The sequence below is a fragment of the Halichondria panicea genome, unplaced genomic scaffold, assembly GCF_963675165.1.
Source record: "Halichondria panicea unplaced genomic scaffold, odHalPani1.1 SCAFFOLD_46, whole genome shotgun sequence".
In the NCBI taxonomy this organism is placed as follows: domain Eukaryota; kingdom Metazoa; phylum Porifera; class Demospongiae; order Suberitida; family Halichondriidae; genus Halichondria; species Halichondria panicea.
Genome location: NW_026986602.1, coordinates 16,071 through 36,179, shown reverse-complemented (window position 1 = coordinate 36,179; position 20,109 = coordinate 16,071). Strand labels below are relative to the sequence as shown.

The window sequence follows — 20,109 nt, the reverse complement described above, 5'->3', positions numbered from 1 at the left end:
TACACCATTATAAGATATCCTTCACACTTCACATGCATGCATGCCATGCAGGCATTAACTCTGATCTCCCAATTACACATGACAATGTCATAATGTATACTGCTTGAACAGAATATAGCCGCTAACAAATGATGTTGAACAAGAGTATGGATAAGCACACCCTGGCCTTTTTCAGTATTTTTCCTTCATACATACGCTAGCACACGTGCATGTGTCCCCCAGTTCCCATACACATGCACCTACCATGCACAGAGCAAGAGCATGACCTGGACATGTTTTATACACCTGATCTATATAGTGCCTCAAAAGGCATTCAGATCTCTATAAAAAACATACAACATAATAATTATAGTCATAAATCTACGATTCCAAAACATGCACTGAAACTGTGTTCCTGCAGTATAATTATACAGTCATTGTAGATGAACCATGTAGATCTAGCAAAGCCATGCATGCATACTGTATGCTGTAAAGCGACATCACATTTGTAGATATGGATCGATGCTATACAGCTACACACACAAACATATACTGCATGAATGGGTGGGTACAATCCCTGGGTATCAACATAATTATATATGCACTATAACTGTTCTTTACATAATGCATGATCGACAGATCGTGAATCTATAAAGCAACAAGGATTAGAACTAAAACAGTGAGTTTTGGCATCTTCACAAATTTCCCATTATTTTTCAACCACTGTCTCATTAGTAGTATTGTGTTAAAACAGTCCATGAACGTGCATGTCTAGTTCGCTCAAACAGCTCATTTTTGTGAACACACACACACACAAACCATAATTATATGGACAACCTCCCCACCCACACACACATATGCACACACCACAAATCACTGTAGATCTACCCCTGTTGTGCATGCATGGGTTAACAACTAATGAGGGGTGCATGCATGGGGTTAGCCTTGATTCCAGGCCGCGAAGAGAAAGGCTAGCATTGGGCATGGCATGCATTATGTAAAAAACATGTACAGTATATATATAGTGCACGTATAATTTATGTTGATACCTGAGGCTGAGGGATTGGAACCACTGTATCCACCCATGCATTCATGAAGTAGATGTTTGTGCATGCATGTGTGCAGCTGTATATATTAGAGATCTGAATGCCTTTTGAGGCAGTATATAGATCAGGTGTATAAAACATGTCCAGGTCATGCTCTTGCTCTGTGCATGGTAGGAATACATGTGCATGGGAACTGCATGCATGGGGGACACATGCATGTGTGCTAGCGTATGTATATATGAAGGGGAAATACTGGGGTGTGCCTATCCATGCTAGCTCTTGTTCAACATCATTTGTTAGCAGTTATACTTTGTTCAAGCAGTATACATTAGGACATTGACATGTGTGATTGGGAGATCAGATGCATGCATGCATGTGAAGTGTGAAGGATATCTTATAATGGTGTAACCACCAGATAGGATGTTTATATAGGAAAGGGATTACAGCATTGATACTCATAGTCTTTCCTATTATGTCAACTTGTGTACTCATTAATAAGCAAGGTGAATATTATGCTAATGTCCTTGACTGCATGCCTAGCCTCAAGTATAGTATGCCTCTACAGCCTTATAACTATACACAAACAAATGCATGAGGTCATGCGCAATTATGGGACAAGCACTCTTACTCTTGGAGGAAACAGGCAATAGAAAGCTAGACATCCTTTGCATGTATTGACATGAGACGATCACAGTGCTTAATTATCATACAACTAGTGGAAATCACACCCACAACTGAATAGGTACAGTATCATAAGTTGTGCACCTTTCCTCGTGCGCATGTTTGTTGTTCCCATTCATAATAACGCTTTCCGTCCGGAGTCTTCCTAGATGCAAAATGCAAAACGTGGCATAATTATGGAGTCACAAATTGTGTGATATAGCTATAAAAGGACTTACAAGTCCAGCAAAAGCACATTAATTATCGATTGTGACTTTTTAGTTATATCACATTTACATCAACTCAATCAATCAATGAAGACTGCTACTTTCAGTGTGCTGATTACTCTCAGTGCACTGCTCCCTCTACTGACTGCTCAGGGAGTGGACTTGACTTTGCAAAGAGAAGCATCCGGGTCCGATGTTGTCAGAGCAGCAGTGAATAGAATCCAAACTGTGCTCGATTTTGATCGACAATTTCTAAGGCGAATTGCTTTTGTTGAATCAAGAGATGGAACTGACACGGATACGTATCGACCTGGCTACAATGGAGGGATATGGCAGGTGGATGAAGATAAATTTTTAACCACTCAAGCAAATAGTGCACTGAATGTTGAGAGACATGACGCCATAAGAGAGGCGTTTGACATTGATTGGCCGAGTGTGCAGTGGAGGGATTTGAGGATTCCCCTCTATTCGGGAATAGCAGCGAGACTGTTTCTGTTGAACATTTCTGATACAGAATCTATTCCGTGTGATGTACCAGGACAGGCTGCTTACTACAACCGAGTCTACTGTGGCTTGACATCTAACGAAACGGAGCAGGAATTTATCGAAAATGTTAACACCTTGACGAACAGAAACCGTAAGTATCTATTTATAAAGGACTCACTGGTATAGTTATGTGAAATTATGTGTGTATACTATTATTATAGTCCTCTGCATAAGACAATTCAGTTTGGTTTCACCCTTGTTTGATTCTTGTTTGTTGTGTTGTGAGTCTGATCAGTAAATTATGCTTAATTGTGATTGCCGCCTGTTTGCATGTATTATTTTACAGCCTGTCGAGTTAACAGTGACATTGTGATGGTCCTGGATGAATCAGGCAGTATTGGGTCGGCCAACTTTAACCGGGTGAGAGAATTTGTTGTTCAATATGTGGACAGTTTGCAAATCGGACCAAATGACAATCGAGTAGGTGTGATCACATTTGGCACTACTGCCCGGCAGCAGTTTAATCTAGACACCCACAGCACTGCTACATCCTTGAGAAATGCTGTGGTAAATCTTCAATATAGTGAAGGAGGTACCAACATACCAGATGCTCTCTGTCGACTTCGGCAAGTTTATTCAGACGATGCTCGTACAGATCCCGGTGTGTTTAGAGTGGCCATGGTCTTAACTGATGGGCAGTCTACAATAAACACTAACGACTGTGGCTATTCATCAGTTGCTGAAGCTGCGGCTGCTTTGAGGGCTGCCTCTCCACTTATTAACGTGTTTGCAATCGGAGTCGGGTCAAATGTTCTGAGAAGAGATTTGGTAGCCATTGCCAGTGAAGAGCAGTATATTTTCAGTTCTGCTGACTTCTCACAGTTGTCGTGTGTTCAGAGTGTTCAAGAAGAACAGATCTGCAACACACGTAAGATCCTAATTATATAGAGCTAAAAATTGAATGATTGCATGTGACTTGTATCCTGCTATGATTATACAACTAGCTTACATCCATACACTTTGTACCATAATAAGAAACATAATTATAATTATTATAGCCTCGTTCCCAGGCCGATTTAGAATGGATGGTGGAAATCGCAACTTGGCGGAAATGAGGCTAATAGAAATGCTTGCACGTCATTGTCTTGATTTTGACCTGTCCCTAATTATTTAATCTGGATCCCCCTAAAATAATTCAGTGCATGTTAATTAAGGTGGTCGAATAATAATGGTATTATTATGCCTTTGTTACAATTCTTGGCATATATAGTCACAACAACTGTGCTACGGAACGCCACCAACAGTGGGGAACTGGATCGTGATGAGGTCATACGCTGGCAATTCACTATTCCTGGATGTGGCGTGTCATTTAATCTCACCGTACAAGAAGGGGATGTCATTTTGTACGCGTCAACAGAAACCACAGCACCAAATGAGGCCATTTATCAATGGAGAATTGAAGTTTCGACCTCTTCTAATTCTTTTGAGGTCATAAACATTATTCCTTCATTGGGGGACAATGCTGTCAACTGCAGTTCTGTTACTAATGTCACTGTGTTTACAACTATTGTCGGTATAAACGTTACCAACATGTTCACTGTATCTACTGATGGTAAGTATATACACAATGCACACATTCATTCACTCAATTTTCCAGGCTGTATGTGGAGTCAAAATTAATGACTTACTGTAATTATGGTGAATAAGCCCTTAGCGAGTTAAAATAATATGGTCGCAATGCATGCATAAATTAATTAGCAGTATGCTCAGCCTCCAATTATATAGAGAGCTTGCATGTGCTGTACTTAATATAGAGGTTATAGACATTAATGTGTGCATGCATGCCATGGTGTATATATACGTGTCCTTGTAGTTTCCTTTTACACTAAACACTATATCTCTTGCACTATCTTTCCTCTATAGATGATCTTGGTGAAACCAGCACGGACACTACTACTGTCGACAATGATTTTGAAATACCAGTGCTAGTCATCATCAATTTTGCCGCTGTCATAGTGGTACCAATTATCGTGGTGATCCTGCTCAGCGTATGCTGTTGCATTGTGATAATAGTTGTTGTGTGTGGAGTGAGGGATCGTAAGAAAAAGTACCACTACAAACACTCGGATGCTGAAACAAGTCCAAAAAATTAGCCTGAACTGACTTATAATTAATTAAGCTGACTGTCTCATTATTTATTACACACTAATCATTAGCTTTAGTAATATTAATGTTGGTTATATAGGTAGATTGGGTAGACTTGTAAATTTCATATCAAGTTCAACATCCCTCTGATCATTATTTTATTGAGCATGCAAGAAGGACCACTCATACTTATTATTGGGTGGGGCACAATACCGTATAGCAGGTAATTTTCGTGGGGTAAAATATTCGTTATTTTCGTGGGCAAGCTGACCTCCACAACATTTTAACGTAGGCGTGGCCTACCAGAACGTACGTAGGAATGCAGGCAGGCAACAAGACTAAACGAAATTTTTACTCACGAAAACCACCGTTTCTTGAGTTTACGAATTTTTTACCCCACGAAAATTACCCGCTATATATAGAGGGGCGGGGCATGTTTCTACATGTAGCATCTCTGCATCTGGATGGTACATATAAGAGAGCACCGCCATCTTGTCTCCCGTCAGAACCGTCAGATCCCCAATCTCACATTCAGAATCGAACAATACCACAACAGTCAACATTTCGAGGAAGTACACCCCCTACCCAGCTTTACAGCTACTCCTGAACCGAGTAGTTTTCGGTGGGGTGATAAGGACAGGGAGCACCTCACAGAAAAGATTGACCAATGCTACAAAGAAGTAGTCCACTGGAGCAGGAATTTGCCTCTTTCCCATCCTATGATGTAGATTAACAATTAGGGAGGGGAGCTAAATGAGGCTCTTTATACTGCTAAAAATACCCTCTGGAAAAGCAGGAACATCTTTTGTCCGTGAGATCTCGCACTTGTTCCAGGCCTATGCTGAAAGATCTACTCTAGAAGGAATACCAATGAAAGCAGCAATGATCCTACCGGCCTTGCTATTTCAAAAACCACACTCTAGAATAAGAACAAAAGATCATGCCAAACACCTAGAACGCCGCTTAGGCCTCTGGAAGGAAGGCAGAATGAACAATCCAATTTTCCGCCTGACAAAGGAAAACCAGTATAAAAATAATACAACTGACCAGCTTTCCAGAAAATTCATGATAGAAGGCAAGGTGAGGGCGGCCCTCAGACTGATAGCTGAAAATCAAACATCCAAACCACTACTTCTGGACAGCACAGCAGACCCCAACAATGCCACTGAAAGTGTCCTCGACAGCTTGCTAAAGAAAAATCCACAAAAGCAACCTTACAAGATGGATACGATTGTAAACTCTAATTAACCCACCAGTCACAGATCCCCACCCTATTATCTTCGAACGAATTGATGGACAATTGATACGCAGCACGGTCCTTAAGATGGATGGAGCTGCCGAACCATCAGGCTGGGACACAGCTGCTTGGAAACGGCTCCGTACCTCGTTCAAAGCAGCTTCCTCTGAGCTATGTGACACCACCAGTTTTGTGGATCCCAAGGGGATATCAGCTTTTGTTGCCTGCAGACTCATAGCTCCGGACAAATGCCCAGGAGTCCGCCCCATAGGCATTGGAGAGACAGCTAGGAGAATTATCGGGAAAGCTATTGCATTTACCCTCAAAGAAGACATCCAAGATGCAGCAGATCCCCTTCAGGTACACGCAGGTCATATATCGGGGTGTGAAGCAGCTGTTCATGCCATGCGCAAAGTCTATGATTCTCAACCGACAGAAGCAGTTATCCTAGTCGATGCCTCAAACACTTTCAATTCACTTAACCGTGAGGCTGCTCTACGCAACATTCAACAGTTATGCCCTTCTCTATCAAAAATTATCATCAACACCTACAGAAATGACATTCATTGTGAAGGGAACACACTCCATTCCCAGGAAGGCACCACCCAAGGGGATCCACTAGCCATGGCCATGTACGCAATTGCCATAACCCCACTCATCTATCGACTCGAAGATGCATGAATCAAGCAAGCCTGGTATGCCGATGATGTTACGGCTGGCGGGTCACTTCAAGATCTCAGAGAATGGTGGGACCGCTTAACGAGTTACACCCAGCCAAAATTAATACCAACAGTGTAACAGAAAAGTTTATGTCTCTGATTTCTTGTTTGTGTAATGAATAATTATCTTAAAAAGTTGTGCACAATAAGTAAAGACCTCATGGCCTCATAAATTTACAAAAACCAGTATGTAATGAGAAAGTACTAATCTACTTTGCCTGGCCTAAGTTAGCTACACATTATCAAACACCAATTAATCTCAGTACGTTAATTCAATGTGTGCAATCACACACCTGACTTGTTCCTAGACGTTTCCATGGTCGAGTTGAACGCACTAGATTCTAGTTTCAAAGAATTGTCCAAAGATGAAGAGGTAATATTGTTGCGAACATTGCTGAGAGTGGTACTCTGAAATGCAAAATAATGTACATACACTAAGTACAATCGGACTTGATAGTATACCTTGGTGCTTTCATATCGATGCTTTTTCACCTTTTCCTTCCACCATTTGGAGTATGCATCCCTTACTGGCTCAGAGAGAGGCACAAAAAGTATAAAAATAGCCACTCCTTGGAATGAAACAAAAATCGTGAAGATATACGACAGTGCAATTAGTACAGCGCTACTATGAGCAGGGACCACAAACAACAGAACACCTGCATGTATCCATTGGCAATTCATCATTATAATTATATGAATATAGACTGCACACCTGTTATCCACGTTAGCCCCATGACAACAACCAGTGACACAGACAACTTCAACCAAGAACTGTATATGTATATAAGAGACGATCAGCATGCACAGTTAAGTGCACATAATTATATCATTACCACATACCTCACTTTTTGTCTTTTTTCTTGCATTTTTTGGTGTCTGCACATGATAACTATTACCATAATAAAGAAACCCACATTTACAAAGAGGATCACCACCACAGGAACAACAAACACCAGAATAAAATTAGTATGAGTGTTCAGCCAGCAGCTGCAAGCGCCATAGTGTAAAATTGATGAGAGAAATAAAATGTCTTAGACACTAGTTGATAAGATCTACATGGGAAGTACATGGGAAAAGTGCCTCAGAGCAGGTATACTATGGGACTTAGTATACCTGCAAATGTACTTAGTATACCTAGTATTCCATTGTCAAGTAATTGTATTGTAGTGAAGCGATTTGCGCATGTGCACTAGTATCTAAATGAGTTAGACACTGTTTTGTCGGTGTCCATGTGATTTGTCGGTGTCCATGTGATTTAGAAGCCCTCAGCCACTTTAGTACCCTCGCTATACGCTCGGGATACTAATCAGTGCCTTTGGGCTTCTAAATCCCATAGACACCTCCAAAACAGTGTCTAACTATTATTTAATAAACTTGACTCTGCATGGAGTCACTGTTCAGGAAAATATAGCCGGATAAATATGAGTTGTATGTACTTGTGGAAAGGTACAACCAGATGCCCTGTTTAGACTTTTGGCTTAGTCGAAACTAAGCCAAAATTTATGCGGATAAATAAAAAGATAGTTATGTTTGTGCATGTACTACAACTACATGTACATGCATATGTGCATAACTTGCTTGCATGGATCACTCTAATATAAGAGAGTGACTGATCATGAACTCACACTATGGAATTCAGGGTGTCCACATATCCATAGCTATCCTTCAAGCTAGGTAGAGCAAAGCCCAATGGAATACAAAGGGCCATATACAATACAGGGGCACCTATAATTATAGGGATCAAGTGAACATAAAATTATAATACACAAAGAAACATACCATAGCTGACAATGGTGAAGCCGATGATGTACTTCCGTTCATGCAAAGACTTTGACGAGGATCACATACAAGACCACTCCTTCCATGAGCATCCACATGAAGGACACCAGGAATAAGTAGTGCACGACGACTGCTACCGTTCGACAACCAGGATCTACTATACCTCCTCCTCCGTGGTGAGTTACCCAAATCTCAAATATCAGATTTGCCAGAATTAGACTCACACAGAGGTTGATGTGGATAAAGTTACGCATATTCCACAAGCTCCTGTATTACCAATTAAAACACTGTGATATGTATTTAAGGTTTTTTCTCACCTAAAGAAGACCAAGGCCACAATGGTAACCAACATGGCTATTACAGATAATGAAACTCCAATGTTGCCAATGACTTCAAGAGACAGATTCACTTCTGGTGATATGTTCAGTGGCTTTGCACTGAGGAGAATGGCAAAGTTGGTGAGATGTGTGCACTCACATACAGTGTGTGTGGAGTTAGTCATTTCTCACACATCGTCCCATCTTCCATGGAATAATGGATTACCACTGTGTGCATGTATGTGTGTATGTGTGTAAGTGGGAACCGCAATTATATTCTGCTAAAGTATAATACTAGGATCGGTAAAAAAAGTAACGTATCATAGAAACAAGCAAGAGAAGCTTATATGCACATGTCCGTTCAGGTTAATTTGTCATAACGCCATTCAAGACATTCAGCTGTAGCCGTATAATCTAAGACCAGTGGCGTAGGAAGATTTTTTGCAAAGGGGGCTCATAGTAGTCTGGCCACCCCCTCCCCAACTTTGTATTCTTGCAAAGACTGAAAGAGGCTGGAATTCGAGACTATAGGCTCATAGATCAATCATTATCTCTGCGGTAGATCTATCACTTTGCACTTTAGACTTTCGAAACCTAGCCCATCATTTAAATAATCATGTAATCTACAGTTTGAATAGCTAGCTGGCTGCAGCCAGCATGCTGTAGCTAAGCTAACTCAACAGTTCAAGCTAAACATTGTTCTCCAACAAGGGGGGGCTCCAGGGGCTGGAGCCACCCCACTTCTTATGCCACTGAAGACAATAATATAGGTATACACCAAATTGCAGTGACGAGAATGCAAGAAAGACACAAGATTTCAACTATGCTATCACTATAATTCCACATCTGCTCCCTCCTTGCTGAGCCACATGCAACAGCTTATAATAACTAGTGTTCAAGCTGGCGCTGTGCTAATGCCTCTCGCCATGTTTTTGCTTTCGCTCTAAAGTATTAGAGTGTTATTAGTTTCTATAATGAATTTTATATTAAAGTTAGCTTATCTATATAAAGTCACTGAGAAGAAATGACTTATTTACATGCATCTATTGTTGTTATTTATTGTATTATGTAGCTTACCAGGACCTCAAGAAAGAAGAAAATTGATTCTTCCAGGATCTGTAGTTCAGTGTATATAATATCTAAGAAGAAAAGATCTGTGTACATGCATATTGTTATCTATATTGTTATATGGTAGTGTTTTGTGGTTTACCAGGCCCTCAAGACAAAAAAATGATTCTGCCAGGAGGATCTGGATCTGGATCTTGGATATTATTTTCTCACACGTGGGGAATGAGCGCGCATGCGCATTACATCCATAGGAATAATTAAAGGGTGTGTCCAAAAAGATCAATTTCACAAATGGCTACTGCTAGCTAGCTGTTTTAACAGATATTTTCTGAGTATTGTAGCTAACAAAAAGCTAGCGCTTTAGTGCAAGGCTAACTCATTTGTTGAATAGAAAGTTTGTGCGGACAGATGATGCTATGAAAGATTCTGAAGAGACTGCAACAGCCTTCAATGTGAGTCAAACTAGCCATAACTCGAGAAAGAAGCTTTAGTTTGCTAATCCACGAATCAAAATCCAAGAGAACGTGGCTAGAAGCCTATAGAAGCTGTTAGTTTTCGTCGCATTGTAACCGTTGAGCAGTTATAGCTGGAATACACACACACACAGACAGACAGACAGACACACACACAGTCAGCTTTACCAAGAGTGCATAAGAAGCATTATCTCTTCTTATGCACTCTTGGCTTTACCGTATCCCTCGTGCGGCTACGCCTCGAGGCATAATTATATGCATGTTACTCAGTGGTGTAGGAAGCAATTTCTCAATGGGGGTCTCTAGTTTTTTGAATGGAAATGAAAAGAGTAGGACTATCTACATAATATAGTGCAGCTTGGATAAGTCATAATTATCTATACTTATAATAGCCTAGAAATATGGGGGGGGGGGCTCCAGCCCCTGGAGTCCCCCCCTTCCTATATACGCAACTGTTTGCTGGCCAATTATTTACTGTAAAACCTGTTAAGTAAGCGGGCATAATAGATAATGCTTTCAATCTCAATAAGAGCCTGTCATATAACATCCATAATTTTGTTGCATTTTAATTATCGTACATGAAAAATAGTAGATTACTCACTCGTGCACGTTCAGTATGTTTCAGTGTAACAATTACTGGAATACTGAGCTGAATATTAGCTGTGTCACAGATATTTTTTCCACACTGCAGACTGGAGGAGACCACGGGGGACGCTAACACAGTGCCATTCCCTCCCGGTAGAGTTCCAGGAAGCAGTCCTTTCATGTTCTTGTAGTAGACTGAACCCACAGTGACTGGTCCAGTTCCGTTAGCCACCATTCTTGCTAACTCAGAGGGCACTTGAACAGAGTTGCTTCTCACATCAATACTAGTGAAGTATAAGTCTTCATTGTCCACTCGTGTATCAACATGAATGAGTTCTGCAGTGAAAACAACTTGTGAATAGTTTTTATTTTTAGCTATGGCCTCGAGTAGTATCGTATATAGTAGTTAATACAGGATGATTGTGCATGATCATGCTTACTCTTTGCGTGTCTAGACTATCGTCTGCTATCTATGCAAAAACTCGCAATTTGCAATTGAAACCACGCATTCGAATTGTACTGATGGTATAATTATTTCTCGAGAGTAACATGTTAAACAATAAGGCGAAGTCTAGTTGCGTTATCAGATTGCTCTTGCATGGTTGGATGAGCCCACATATCAGTAAATAAATTAGATTTGACAAATTAGCAAGTCTGGCCACAAAACATATGAATGATACTACCAGGAAGAATACTTACGTATGTGTATTTTTGTAGTGTTCATGACATCTGCAGGGAGTACAGTGAAAACTAGATTCTCAGCAATAGCTAGCATGCAGGGTACTGCCAGCTATGGTGCTTGCCTGCCTGCATGCATGTGTGTGTGTGCGCAGTACATATTATAGCAAGTGCATTTACGTAACGTAAGTTATAACGATATGAAAGTAATACAGTTAAACTCACCTCCTCTCTGTATAATACAGTACTATTAATCACTCTCGTGGCCACTTCAAGTACATCCTGAGAAATAATTAAACAACACCAATATTTTTTATGTATATAATTATAGACTCACATCAATAAAGCCACAGATGTCATCAATGTTACTATACCATTGTCTTCTGCATGACTGACTATACTACTCAGAAGGTGGACAACAACTATCTCATTGAATTGTCGATCCTGTGTCGTCACAAATTCCCTCAGGGCACTGGCAGCCTCTGCAGGGGCCTGGATGGGTGGGCAGACAAAATGATAGTACATGTTCATTAAAAGAGTGTAAGCAGTTGCCAGTTCTTCTCTAGCATTTGCCTCATATTCAAATATAAGGGGATCTTCTGTAACCACTGTACTGGGTGTGGTTGGATCTTTTGTAGGGCACAACTGAACCACCGTACTACTGGGTGTGGTTGGATCCGTGGGGAGAAAAGTTACTTTTAGTGGAACAGTGGTTGCTATTCGACTGACTGTGATTTGTAATTGTCTAGTGAAGCAATCAATCGTTGTACAAGTGCATGCATGGCCCCAAAAACCAGTTCATCAGCATGCATTGAGCATACATCGAAAACTTATGTGATTCTTTCTAAACTTGATACTTTTACAATAAAATGGAAAGACAGTGCTGATGACAAAGGGATCAAGTATTAATGCCTTGAAAAATATTAAGCGACATATTTCCGCTGGTTGCCTTTCGGGAATACCTCCTGGAGGAGGGACAAATAGAAACGAGAGGCTGCATAAACATATTAACTCATTCTTTAATAGAAGTCGTATTGGCATTCTGCTTGCTTACGCACTATTAACTATATTTTATAGTCATAACAATTCCAAAAAATTTGCAGGAAAGCTTGTTGTTCAGCTGGTTACATGTTCCTCTTCCATATCTGCAATAAAAATAAAGAATTACACCTAAGCAGCGTGTCATGAACCAGGATCTTCAGAAAAGTGACCATTGGGAATCGATAAATCTGACAGGATCGATAGCACTGAATACATGTGGTCATTAATAAAACCAATTTATTACACTTCCATACAGAAATTTCAGATTGGTATGACTTTAGTAAACATGAACCTAATCGAAATGTCAAAGTCCGTGAAGCACTTTCAAGAACTCACGTCATTAGTTGTTGGCAGTGGCAGTGAATATAGACAGAGTGATATCCAAAGCAGGCTGAGTGAATATGGGTTAAAGCGTGTTCCCATAAAAAAAGATGGAAACTGTTTCTTTCATTCTATAGCAATAAACATGACATCAAACAAGGATAGGATGGAACAATTGTTTATCTAGACTCGGTGTGGTTGGTGATACTGATATTGGGACTCTATGCATGAAGCTTCGTCAAGTATTTGTTGATGAAATTTTAGGCGAACGCCGCCAAACGTACGAATGCTTTGTTGTGAATGATGTTCATTACCTTGAGGAAGCGAGCAAATTTCTTCACGATGGACTTTTTGCGAGCTCACTTGGAGACCTAATGCCACTAGCTATGGCTACAAGACTTCAGTTATCACTTTTAATCATTACCACAGCACTCGGCAGCCAGCCCATATACGTTACTCCGAAGGACGGTGCTATGGAAGGGACAATCATCTTAGTTTATGAACCCATCGGATCTGGTCATTACGATGCAGCTCTCCCATACTGCGACACACTCAGCCAGGTCAGCATGTCAAGTAATGTGTCAAAGTGTGTGAGTTGCAGATGTGGAGTCAACAAAAAAAATATTGGAAAAGTTTGCTCACATGGTGTACTCTATGCCTCAAGGTGTAAATGCTACTTAATGGGTCGATCGTGTACATCTACATGCCTATGTAAAGGCTGTGAAAATCCAAATGGTGTGCATGTACCACAGCCAAAAGTAGGCAAGAGAATAAGACGTCCTCATTTGTCTCAAGTAGACATACAGTGCAACAACCAAAGAGAGTAGATTTTTTTTTTGGTACACATTTTTTACATTTTGTGGCATATCTTTTAAAGTAAAAGTGATATGATCTATTTGAGTGCAGGTACTTAAAGTTCAACTATTGGCGCTTCCATTGGACCACCACCTGTTACATCACATGACATCATTAGTATAAAATGGCTGTCTAAAGATGTGTACTTCTGAAAATATGTTAGGAATAGAAGTAGCTTATTTTGTGAGTTAAGATCTGAAATTTGTTGTGCATGTACCTGAGTATATTGCTCATCTTTTGAGCTTCAACAAAGTCTGGGCTACTAGTAAGTTCTGAGAAATACTGCATTTTGTTGTTTTTTGGTGGCAAATATGTTAGGAATAGACTACAACTTTCGATTTTATATTAGTTAAGGTCTGATTTTTGAGCAGCATGTACTACAATAGTGTACTTTTCATCTGTACTAACTTACAGGAGTTAGGCTAGCCTCTTCTTTGCTAGAGCGGCCCATCTTGTCAAAAACAGTGCTTTTTATGACTTTTGGGGCGATTTGCCTACGTATATAAGGCTCAATTGCCACGCCCCTGTGACACAGAATGACCAACACCAACTGTGTATTTGCAGGGTTGTTATAAAACAGGGAATGAGAAATGAGGAAATGAGAAATGAGGAAATGAGGAAATAAGAAATAGGAAATGAGGAAATGAAGAAATGAGAACGAGAAATGAGCTTTTAGGCAGAGCATATCTATGGGCAGAGCAAGTCTGAAGACGAAGCTAACATCCACTGAGCTACAGGTACGTACCTCCTGGTGACAAGTCTCCTGGTGCTCTGCTACCATACAGAACTTATGTTCCTCTGGTACACGGTGTGACACTCTCTACCTCTATCTACTTGTGTGCCATGTACGACTGGCATGGTTCAGACATCAGATCTACCTACGTAACGGTACTTACATGTACTGTCCTACAGTCCCACAGTCTCAAACAATTTACCTATGCGTGGCTATACTGGCAATACATTCACTGATTTCACAATCCGGTGGGCAAGTGATAGTCAATGGACTGGACTCAATGTCAACATCTACATGTAAGTAACAGCAAAGAAACCTCCAAAACTGTTTGTCAAACCAAGCAAATTCTAATGATCTGCCAGTCCTGTCGTAAAGCTGCAGGAAGTAATGTCATGACATTAGTACACTGTACTGGTATCATATCCAATCTCGCTACAGGGTGAAGAAAGCAATTCCCATTACCACAATGCCTAGTGAAAGCTGATGCTACCTTTAATGAAGAAAGCTCACTGTGCATGCCATCTGAAGCGATGGTAAAATTTTATTCTTACAATGTGTCCGACAACCTGTACTGTGTGGAGGTGCCACTATAATTATATATTTGATAACTAAATACTTAGTCACCTACTAGCTTCTTGGCTGATATCAGTCATTACTTTTGTGCATCTATATAATAATTATTATTATAACAATGTCATAATTATTGTGATGAAAATTAATGCCATGGTGATGATCGTTAACCATAAATACATTATTATTATTCTATTTCTTATTTCTTCATTTCCTCATTTCCTATTTCTTATTTCCTCATTTCCTCATTTCTTATTTCTCATTTCCTCATTTCTCATTCCCTGTTTTATAACAACCCGTATTTGCAGGTAGACATCACATGACCTTTGGATGTAGCAAATAACAACAAGATGATTTGTGATATCACAAATCAATGAATATCATTGCATACGTCGCAAAAGTTGCAAAACGGAGCAAAATCACCATTTTTGACAAGAAGGGCCGCTCTAGCAAAGAAGAGACTTGTCTAGCTCCTGTAAGTTAGTGCAAATGAATTTTACACTATTATAGTACATCCTTCTCAAAAATCAGACCTTAACTAGCATAAAATCGAAAGTTGTATTCCTAACATATTTGCCACCAAAAAACAACAAAATGCAGTATTTCTCAGAACTTACTAGTAGCCCAGACTTCTGTTGAAGCTCAAAAGATGAGCAATATACTCAGGTACATACACAACAAATTTCAGATCTTAACTCAAACAAATAAGCTACTTCTATTCCTAACATATTTTCGGAGGTACACATCTTTAGACAGCCATTTCATAGTGATGATGTCATATGATGTAACAGGTGGTGGTCCAATGGAAGCGCCAATAGTTGAACTTTCAGTACCTGCACTCAAATAAATCATATCACCTTTACTTCAGGAGATATGCCACAAAATGTGAAAAATAATAATATAAAAAAAAATCTACTCTCTTTGGTTGTTGCACTGTACCAAGAAGCAAAAGTTTGCTCTCGAGACAGGAGAGATTCTATCCACTGGTATCTGGTCAGGGTTTGAGTCCATTGTATTGGACGAGATATTAACATACCAAAAAAAAGACTCCACCATCGACATTGTTAGCACATACAATGACATTGTCTACTACTCTATGTCTACATTCTGTGCAATACCCCTGAAAAACGATACTGTATTCAGGCAGAAGACAAGCAACCAAATTCATTCTCGAATTAACTTTGCTAAAAATATTATGATACCTACAGTCACCAAAACCAACTGTGCCACTGCCGCCACCGCTCAAGTTATCACCACCCCAGCAGTTACTACTCAAGTTATCCCCCGTGCAGTCACCGCTAAAGTTATCACCACCACCCCAGCAGTCACCGCTCAAGTTATCACCACCAGCAGTGCCACCGAAAAGGTCCCAGAAGATGAAGCATCTCTACTTGACAGCCTCCACTGTGGAAGTATTTCAAAATCAAGGAAAAGGCAAAGAAAAGACTGAAAGTAATTTTAAAATATTACTTTTCATTATTACTCAGCTGTTTGATTTGATTTATCGCATGATAATATGTTCATTGCTGTATACTATTCCACCTTAATATCATGTTGTTGAAATGCTGGTGAATACATGCATGCGACTACGTAATGAATATCTGGAGCTATAACAGATCTACATTATATTTTGTTCAGCCATAAAATACGTACTGATTGAACTGTATTCAGTACAATCTTGACTATAAGGGGTGCTAGATCTTTCATTGATACATGCATGTTTAATAGCTATAACAGTGACTATGTATAGGACTCGTGTGCTTCATACAAAGAAAATACATGGCAAATAAAAGTAAGATTCATGATACAATCTCAATATAGTGTCCGTTGTATGATGGGGACCATGCAACCACTTAAATTCCTTTGAAGAGACTCATGCAAACTTGCACTGATTATAGAAAGAAACTTTCTTCAGATACGATAACCATGAATGCATCTGGTAAAAGGGGTGATGGTTATTATTGAGGCTGGTGTTTAGCTGCATGGAATTGCATGAATTGTCAAATCTAGACCTATAATTACGATTGATACAGCATGCATGGTACCAAAATAGTTGACCACACATGAATTTCAAAACCGAATCATGTCGCAAGTGTTTTATGTTTCGTAAAGTCATTAAAAAACCATCGGATAACTTCAACATAATTATGAGATCACATAACATTTGTTACTGGTCGCACCCGCACAAAAAACTCATTGTCAAAGCCAAACACTACAGCGCAACTAAATGCAATCGTATTACAAGGTTGGAACTTGATGCCCACCACGAATATCAGCGCACCACCAACTCTAATCAAGAGCGACCAGAGCAACTATACAGCTAGCTAGCAACCAGAACAACCAGAGCAACTACAGCAACCAGAGCAACCAAAGCAACCAGAGCAACCAGAGCAACTACATGCAGCAACCAAAGCAACCAGAGCAACCAGAGCAACTGCAGCAACTACAGCAACCAGAGCAACTACAGCAACTACAGCAACCAGAGCAACTACAGCAACCAGAGCAACTACAGCAACTACAGCAACCAGAACAACTATAGCAACTATAGCAACTATAGCAACTAGTGTTCAAGCTGGCGCTGTGCTAATGCCTCTCGCCATGATTTACTTTCGCTCAAAAGTATAGAAGAGAAAGTATAGAAGAGGAAAAAGTGTATAAAATAATCTGTCTAAAACTGACTTGCAATTGTATAATTATGGTATCATTGTTGTGTTTTGTGGCTGCTTATACCAGGACCTCAAGGATCTAGGAAGCAACAAAGAAGAAGATTTTGTTTTCAATTAATTATAAGCGGAAGTGCATAATTATTTCATAAAGTTAGCTTATCTATATAAAGTCACTGAGAAGAAAAGACTTATTACATGCATCTATTGTTGTATTATGTGGCTTTAATACCAGGACCTCAAGAAAGAAGAAAATTGTATCTGTAGTTCATGCAGTGTATAATTATAATATTTAAGAAGAAAAGACTTGTGTACATACATATTGTTATCTATAGTAGTGTTTTGTGGCTTACCAGGCCCTCAAGAAAAATATGATTCTGCCAGGAGGATCTGGGGAATGAGCGCGCATGCGCATTACATCCATAGGAATAATTAAAGGGTGTGTCCAAAGAGATCAATTTCACAAATGGCTACTGCTAGCTAGCTGTTTTAACAGGTATTTTCTGAGTCTTGTAGCTAACAAAAAGCTAGCGCTTTAGTGCAAGGCTAACTCATATGTTGAATAGAAAGTTTGTGCGGACAGATGATGCTATGAAAGATTCTGAAGAGACTGCAACAGCCTTCAATGTGAGTCAAACTAGCCATAACTCGAGAAAGAAGCTTTAGTTTGCTAATCCACGAATCAAAATCCAAGAGAACGTGGCTAGAAGCCTATAGAAGCTGTTAGTTTTCGTCGCATTGCAACCGTTGAGCAGTTACAGCTGGAACAGACACACAGACACACAGACACACACACACACAGTCAGCTTTACCGTATCCCTCGTGCGGCTACGCCTCGAGGCATAACTACAGCAACCAGAGCAACTATACAGCAACTACAGCAACCAGAGCAACTACAGCAACTACAGCAACCAGAGCAACTACAGCAACTCAGCAACCAGAGCAACTACAGCAACCAGAGCAACTACTGCAACCAGAGCAACTACAGCAACTACAGCAACCAGAGCAACTACAGCAACCAGAGCAACTACAGCAACTACAGCAACCAGAGCAACTACAGCAACCAGAGCAACTACAGCAACTACAGCAACTTCAGCAACCAGAGCAACTACATGCAGCAACTACAGCAACCAGAGCAACTACAGCAACTACAGCAACCAGAACAACTACAGCAACCACAGCAACCAGAGCAACTACAGCAACTACAGCAACCATGGAGAGCAACTACAGCAACTATACAGCAACCAGAGCAACTACAGCAACCAGAGCAACTGTATAGCAACTACAGCAACCAGAACAACTATAGCAACTACAGCAACCAGAGCAACTACAGCAACTACAGCAACCAGAGGAGCAACTATAGCAACTAAAGCAACCAGAACAACCAGAGCAACTACAGCAACCAGAACAACCAGAGCAACTACAGCAACCAGAGCAACTATAGCAACTACAGCAACCAGAGCAACTATATAGTAACCAGCAACCAGAGTAAGTACAGCAAAGAACAACCAGAACAACTATACAGCAACCAGAGCAACCAGAGCAACTACAGCAACCAGAGCAACTATAGCAACCAGAGCAACTACAGCAACCAGAACAACCAGAGCAACTACAGCAACTATACATCAACCAGAGCAACCAGAGCAACAAAAGCAACTACAGCAACCAGAGCAACCAGACCAACTATAGCAACTACAGCAACCACATCAACCAGAGCAACTATAGCAACTACAGCAACCAGAGCAACCAGAGGCAGAGCAACCGCAGCAACCAGAGCAACTACAGCAACTACAGCAACCAGGGCAACCAGAGCAACTGCAGCAACCAGAGCAACTACAGCAACCAGAGCAACTACATCAACTAGAGCAACTATTAATAGCAACTACAGCAACCAAAGCAACTACAGCAACCAGAACAACCAGAGCAATTACAGCAACCAGAGCAACGTACCAGAGCAACCGCAGCAACCAGAGCAACTACATGCATCAACCAGAGCAACTATATAGCAACTACAGCAACTACAGCAACTACAGCAACTACATCAACCAGAGCAACCAGCAGCAACTAGAGCAACTACAGCAACCAGAGCAACTATATAGCAACTACATCAACCAGGCTAACTATACAGCAACTATATATAGACCAACCATAATATGGAACGCCAAATAGGTCAAAAATACATCCCACTTCATAGGGGTGTCTCACACATCTATCGGTTGCTTTGCACACATCGATCTTTACCCACTTGTACACTTTTGACATCTATAGTATAGACTACTTGACATCTATCGACTACTTGACATCTATCGACTACTTGACATCTATCGACTACTTGACATCTACTGCTACGTATACTTACATCTATCAACTACTTGACATCTATCCGATATGATACTACTTGACACTAGTTGGAATCCGCCCAACTATACTTTGACACTATCCATGTACATAATCTAGTTGGGCGTGGCCCCACCCATTGTAGCCCCACCCCACAGGGCATGGTCCAACGTTAGGTCAGAGTACATGT

General features: G+C 40.4%; 3 protein-coding genes across 3 annotated transcripts; 2 read left to right on the top strand and 1 right to left on the bottom strand.

The window, feature by feature from the left end:
- Positions 1-1,957: 1,957 nt before the first annotated feature.
- Positions 1,958-4,729, top strand: LOC135351992 (collagen alpha-1(XII) chain-like). The gene is made up of 4 exons (XM_064551087.1): positions 1,958-2,549; positions 2,745-3,326; positions 3,669-4,010; positions 4,322-4,729. Exons 1-4 carry the CDS (start codon positions 2,000-2,002, stop codon positions 4,549-4,551), a joined length of 1,704 nt encoding a protein of 567 aa, XP_064407157.1. The 5' UTR covers positions 1,958-1,999; the 3' UTR covers positions 4,552-4,729.
- A 1,992-nt stretch (positions 4,730-6,721) lies between these two features.
- On the bottom strand, positions 6,722-14,119 carry LOC135351988 (latrophilin-like protein LAT-2). The gene is made up of 11 exons (XM_064551083.1): positions 14,029-14,119; positions 11,737-11,891; positions 11,625-11,681; positions 11,421-11,528; positions 10,738-11,057; positions 8,596-8,823; positions 8,279-8,545; positions 7,340-8,224; positions 7,212-7,270; positions 6,962-7,155; positions 6,722-6,907 (listed from the first exon to the last, which is right to left on the bottom strand). The coding sequence occupies exons 6-7, from the start codon at positions 8,778-8,780 to the stop codon at positions 8,317-8,319; spliced, it is 414 nt and encodes a 137-aa protein (XP_064407153.1). The 5' UTR covers positions 8,781-8,823; positions 10,738-11,057; positions 11,421-11,528; positions 11,625-11,681; positions 11,737-11,891; positions 14,029-14,119; the 3' UTR covers positions 6,722-6,907; positions 6,962-7,155; positions 7,212-7,270; positions 7,340-8,224; positions 8,279-8,316.
- A 4,499-nt stretch (positions 14,120-18,618) lies between these two features.
- Positions 18,619-19,650, top strand: LOC135351993 (putative uncharacterized protein DDB_G0294196; the record flags this gene model as incomplete). Its single annotated transcript, XM_064551089.1, is given in 3 exon segments — positions 18,619-18,855; positions 19,317-19,463; positions 19,465-19,650. Coding segments are annotated over 3 exon segments (570 nt in total), but the record flags the coding sequence as incomplete, so codon positions are not given.
- Between the last annotated feature and the right edge of the window lie 459 nt (positions 19,651-20,109).

Coding starts and splice junctions, on each gene's coding strand:
- LOC135351992 (XM_064551087.1), top strand. CDS start 2,000: ATGAAGACTGCTACTTTCAGTGTGCTGATTACTCTCAGTGCACTGCTC. Junction 3,327..3,668: donor AGAACAGATCTGCAACACAC/GTAAGATCCTAA, acceptor TGGCATATATAG/TCACAACAACTGTGCTACGG. Junction 4,011..4,321: donor GTTCACTGTATCTACTGATG/GTAAGTATATAC, acceptor TTTCCTCTATAG/ATGATCTTGGTGAAACCAGC.
- LOC135351988 (XM_064551083.1), bottom strand. CDS start 8,780: ATGACTAACTCCACACACACTGTATGTGAGTGCACACATCTCACCAAC. Junction 8,546..8,595: donor GTGGCCTTGGTCTTCTTTAG/GTGAGAAAAAAC, acceptor TTGGTAATACAG/GAGCTTGTGGAATATGCGTA.